The following is a 5,619-nucleotide window of genomic DNA, read 5'->3' on the forward strand; positions in this document are numbered from 1 at the left end:
TGCCCTCTCTCCCCGCTGTCCACTCTCTGTGTGGACGAGTTGAGCATTGCCCCTGGACAAACACAGACACACAACACAGATACAGTTGGAAATCAGAGGCAGCTGTTAATAAAAATTAAAATCATCCTTTGAGATGCACTTATTTTGCTAGTTAGTAGTAAATACCTCCCAATTTATGCATTTCTAGGAACTCACTCACACTTATGTTTCCAAATAAGTTTTACACTGTAACTTTAAGGCCTATACAGAAAGAACAAAAGCTGCTTTCAACTGTCTAACTGTGTTCCCACATCACTTGACATGGCTGCACTAGCTTGCACTTAATACTAGGAATTGTTTATTAGCTGAATAGCTACGGAACAACTTACCTGAGGGTTTGACGGCAGAAGATGTGATGAGGATTCTTCACCAGTAAATGATGACTGAATTTCCACTGACGCGTCACATGTTATTTGGTTAACTGCCTTTGTTCTTTGGATATTATGGCTTTTCCCACCTTCAGATATCTTAACAGTTTGTTTGTTGTGCAGGGCTCTGAATTCATGCACGTGACCTAATGAGACCTGCTCGCTGCTGTCATGCTATGTCATGACATTGAACAGCTAAATTTAATCTCATAGTAACATGATTTGTCTAACAATGGAAATAATTTTATTGATAAATAAATATAATAAAGTCTTTATCGTGGCACTTCGCTTTATTGTCCCAGATCCGAAATCTTTCTGTCCCCTGTGCTATATTTATTGTCCCCTGTGCACAGGGTTTAATTTATTTGAGGTTTTCTGACAGCAAAAGAAGATCACACTTTCACATATTAAATGAAAATTACACGTGCACCCACTCAGGTGGTTGATTCAGTGGTGCTAAAAGATCCGAAATATCTTTTAATTTGACAAGGCCTCTTGACTAAGCAATTTAAGCAATTGCCTATTGATTAGGATAATTTGGCATCTGAGAAAGCGGCTGGTTTTCACAAGTCAAGAAAGTCTTTGTTTGTTTAGAGCCTTTTCTAAACAAATGCACATCATCAGTTTAATAAATTTACATAACTACGAGTTAGTGGGTGGTGGAGCCACATTCCAAGGATTTGAATCCAAGGTCAATCACACACACACACAAACACACACTCATACACTGATGGGGGAGCTGCTAAGCAGCTGGCCAACACTCACCAGGAGCAACTAAGTTGGGGTTCAGTGTCTTGCTCAAGGACACTTCGACATGTGACCGGAGGAGCTGGAGATCGAACCAGCAACTGCGAGATTGGTGGACGACCGCTGCTGAGCCACAGTCGCCCCAGAGGAAGACCCAAAGCTGAAGGACACTGGTTCAGATGGTCTGGAACAACCAGAAACAATCTTGGCACAGGTATTCTATGAACTGGTTACCGCTGCAACACCAGTCTCACTGTGCAGAGTCAAGTGAGTTTACATCACCATGGACTCAAAGAAGCTCTTATTTCAAAATCAACTTCAAGCTTGACTCACGTTTTTAATCGGAGGACGTGAACAAAGAAAAAGCCCTTGGGATGAATGTTTTATGGTCAGATGAGAAAAAGAGGGTTGTTGAACACTGAACCTACTGTTAAAAACAGTAGCAACAGGCTCTGAGACAGTTTTGCTGCCGATGGACCTGCTGTATTGCACAGACTGGATGGAATAATAAAAGAGAGGGATTAACAAGTGGATAAGTAGATATGGTATAAGGTACTGGGGGGGTTGCTTAAAGTGGTAGTCACAATAAAAGTGACTGTGTGTGTGTGTGTGTGTGTGTTCTTATGTGCTGAGGCAGTCTAGTTGACTTGAAGGGTTAAGATCTGCGGCTGTGAATGGCTAGAGTTACATAACGCTTGGACCATATGGGGATAGGTTTCACACAGGAAAGCGATAGTACATTTGTGGTGTGTGTGTATGGTGGACACCATCTTTTCACACAGCGGCTGAGCTAATTACCTCTAATGAAGGGACATCACATTTCCTGCAAAAACATTTCCCTTTCACCATAATAACATCCAGCAGCTGCCTAGAAAAGACAAATTAAAATAACATACAAAATAGCAATAGAAAGGTCAAATGTCTGCTCTGGCTGGCAGCCAATCACAACTTTACACTGAGTTTAAAGGCATCTGGGGTACTGTGTGCTTTCATGATACACAACAGTCTGTGAATGTCTGGACAAATACAGACAGCCTGATCACACTTCTAGACTTCACAGACACACAAAGTGTGCTTTCTCTGACTGCTCCAAAGAGCAGTTAGCTACTGGCAAACCAACATGTGGCTCACTCCAAGTTGCTAATAACATTTCTAGGGCCCTAAGCAGACCCACGATAGCCCACAAAGTTTTCATCTATCAGGCTGAATCCAAGGAAGGACTTCAGTGTTTGATTCAGTTCTTATTTAAGGTTCATCATTGAGGTCACTTATTATAATGTTGTACTCCACAGGCTGGGTTGAAGCAGCCAGTGATGGATGTTGACGTGCACTAATTAACCATTCACATTTGTTGTCTCTCGTAAATAAGTCCGTCTGTTGGCTTCTCCCAACCTCTCTGATCATCTGGATACTGATTATGATGTTTGAGATACTACAGATTATTTTGATTTAGGGAGGCTCCTAAAATTTGATTGAACAATTTGGACGTTTTACAGTGTTGAAATACACTCCTACGTACTCTCTAGTGTACAAACTGCATGATGGAGATGCTGTTTATGAATGACCTCAAACATACTCCAGTAAATCTAAGATGCGTACAAACCCATTTCCTTTTTCTAAAATGCAATGAAAAAATGTGATTCTTGCTGGGTCAATGAGTTGCTCAACAGCCTGTGGTTGCTAATGATTAATGCTTCTCTTTATGATGCTTCAAACATTTTTAATTAGGAGAACGATGTGGACTGCAGACCATTCACACTGTGATCATGAAGCAACTGGCATTAATACACCATCACAAATGACAGGAATGACAACTTTTCACTGATAAGACTGTTTTTTGGGTCCATCTCACATGCGGTCTGGCCTAGAGAACTTGAGGTTTGAAGTTACATTTCTGGATGCAGCGGTGGATTGGGCTAAGTGACAGAGGTTTTTCTAAAGTTCTGATGAGTCAGAACTTTCAAAATGACTGAAAGGTCAGTCATTTTGCCTCTTTTTACGAGTGTGTTTCATTAAACTCTAAATTTGCTTATATCATATGTCAGGTTGGGGCAAATTGTTACATTTTATTTTTTACTGTATTTTTCTGGAATTGGGGTTTGTACTGATTATTAAATATTATAGCCAAAACTTGTCTCTGCAATGCTGATGCATCATTCAGGATCAACTGGTGCAGTGTCAATGTAACTGCTTGGAAAGATCAGCAACCTATGTAAATAGCAACCTATGATAAATGGTCTGCACTTCTATAGCGCTGTTCTACCTATTGGCACACACATTCACACACTCACACACCGATGGGGGAGCTGCTATGCAGCTGGCCAACACTCAACGGGAGCAACTAAGTTGGGGTTCAGTGTCTTGGTCAAGGAGACTTGAATCGAACACGGGGAATCGAACCAGCAACTGGGGGGGATTGGTGGACGACGGCCCTACCTCCTGCGCCACAGTCGCCCCACAGTAAGACTAAATTATCCCAACATACCAACATGAAAGCCCCACAATGCAACGAACAACAGAAATGCTGAAGTTACTCACAACTAGGAAAAGTGAAGTGTTCTTTTAAACACACACATAAAAACACGCACCTGCTTTGTTGTCATATATTTTAAATCTGTATGAGTTTGGCTCTGTTTTGCCTGACTTTTTTATTAGCTGCCAACAAAATGTTACTGTAACTTCTGCTCTAATAGCGACTGAAAACATACTGCATTGTACTAAGAATCTGCGGGCTAGTTTGAAATTTTACTAAAACTCTGAAATAAACTCACTGCCCCTCAGCCTGACAGACTGTAAGAGGCAACAGGTTCAACTTCTCCAGCTGCCTGTTTTTTCCACATAAGCCCACCATGTGTTGTGCAGTGTGTGCACGCTGCTGCACACTGATCTGCTCATTCACTGTGAGCTAGTTTAATATTACACTGTCACTGGGGAAATATAAAGGAAATAAAGGAGCTGAGTTTACTTTAATGGCTTCTAGTGAAGCCTCAACCCAACCTGTACATCCACTTTATATAAGGGCTTTATGAAATGTCCACTGTAGGAAATTCCTACTGTCATTCAACCTTCCTTCACAGGGAGGTCAAAGGTCAGACTCTGCTAAGGAACAGCAATACTACATATGATGAGAGTTGCTGCTTTTTAGAAGGCTGGTTGAAACCTTCTACTCCACTGTGTCAATCAAATCAAAAGTGAAAACTTTATCTGCACAAACCCTTAACTGAGATGTTGAGCATGTAAGTTCATCCTTTATCCTGTAAAGCAGGAGGTTTCACTGATGAGACAGAGGAAGGTGTGAGTTTAGCTGCTTGAACCTAATGACATGAAGTCTATCAACAGGTCCATAAAAAGAGGATGGATTTACCAGACCGCCACAGGTGCTTATTGATGCCACAGAGTCCGTGCGGTTGACGATGGAGCCGGTGTAAAAGCAGAGCTGGCTCGTGGGCAGACGGCTGACCGCTGCGATCCGGTCTCTGCGCCTCTCCTCCACCACGAAGTCCCTCGAGAGAAACGTGTTGTCCCGGGTGAGATTTAAGTACAGGTTCCTCCCAAAAGCAGGCAGTGACAGAAGAAGGTTATCTGGGTAAGAGTGTCCTTCTTCTTGAGCGTCCATTGAACGCAGAACGCGGCGCCGCTCAGCGTGGACAGTGCGCTGCGGGGACAGGTGCGCCTCCGGACCGGACAGCAGCCTGGGGACAACCTCGTCTGTCTCCAGTTCAGCACAGGCTGTAGGGAGGGACAATTGCCATTAAACTGTGGCCACGGTGAACAAACGCTGCCTCCGGTTCTGACCAGTGAACTGGCTGAACTGCTACAGCTACAGCTGAAAACCCCTTCAGCCAGGAACTGAGTCGCTACGGCAGATAACAGTCTTTATGTAAAGGGCTTCTCAAGGAAACACAGTGGGCTTCTTAGGACTGAGCTTTACGCTGTTTAACTGGCTTCGGATATCTGACCTATATCTGAGGGAAACATACGGAAATACACAACAGTGGGACCGTGCGTCAAGAGTTTCTACTTACCAGGCACCACGATGCAGAGAAGAGAGAGGAGCAGATGAGCAGCTTGGCCGTGATGCATGATGAAGCAAAGCAGGCTAAAATACTACACAAGGTCTATTGAGGACAGAGAAGCACCAAGCAGACTGCGAAATATTTCCTCAAGTAGCAGAAGTTGCAGGACTTCAGGCTGGGATGACTTTTGCGGTGCAGAACACGCCCACAGACGGACAAACCGGCCTCCACTCACATTTGATTGGTCCGGTTTAACCGTGGACCAAGAGAAACCGGATTCCCTGTCTTCTGATTGGCCAGTGACCGTGTCTGTCACTGCCGGGGGTTGAAACCCTACACGTGGTTTCAGGAGGAGAAAAAGTACAGAGGACTGGTCTTTTTGGATAAGTGTATGTGTTGGGGGGGTGGGGGGCGGATTGTGCGTGCGTGGACACATTTTAGTTCCAAAC

The 5,619-nt window shown here is 43.7% G+C and overlaps 1 protein-coding gene across 2 annotated transcripts in view; it reads right to left on the reverse strand.

The window, feature by feature from the left end:
• The window catches only part of adamts17 (ADAM metallopeptidase with thrombospondin type 1 motif, 17), a 117,635-nt gene extending 112,258 nt beyond the window's left edge, over positions 1-5,377 (reverse strand). For both annotated transcript variants that reach the window (XM_067493821.1, XM_067493814.1), the window contains exons 1-2: positions 5,180-5,377; positions 4,519-4,883 (exon numbers count right to left, since the gene is read on the reverse strand). In XM_067493821.1, the coding sequence (XP_067349922.1) occupies positions 4,519-4,883; positions 5,180-5,237 (423 nt within the window). In that variant the 5' untranslated portion in view covers positions 5,238-5,377. The remainder of the gene's footprint in view (positions 1-4,518; positions 4,884-5,179) is intronic.
• Positions 5,378-5,619: the final 242 nt, after the last annotated feature.

Source organism: Channa argus, chromosome 2 (assembly GCF_033026475.1).
Source record: "Channa argus isolate prfri chromosome 2, Channa argus male v1.0, whole genome shotgun sequence".
Lineage (NCBI taxonomy): Eukaryota > Metazoa > Chordata > Actinopteri > Anabantiformes > Channidae > Channa > Channa argus.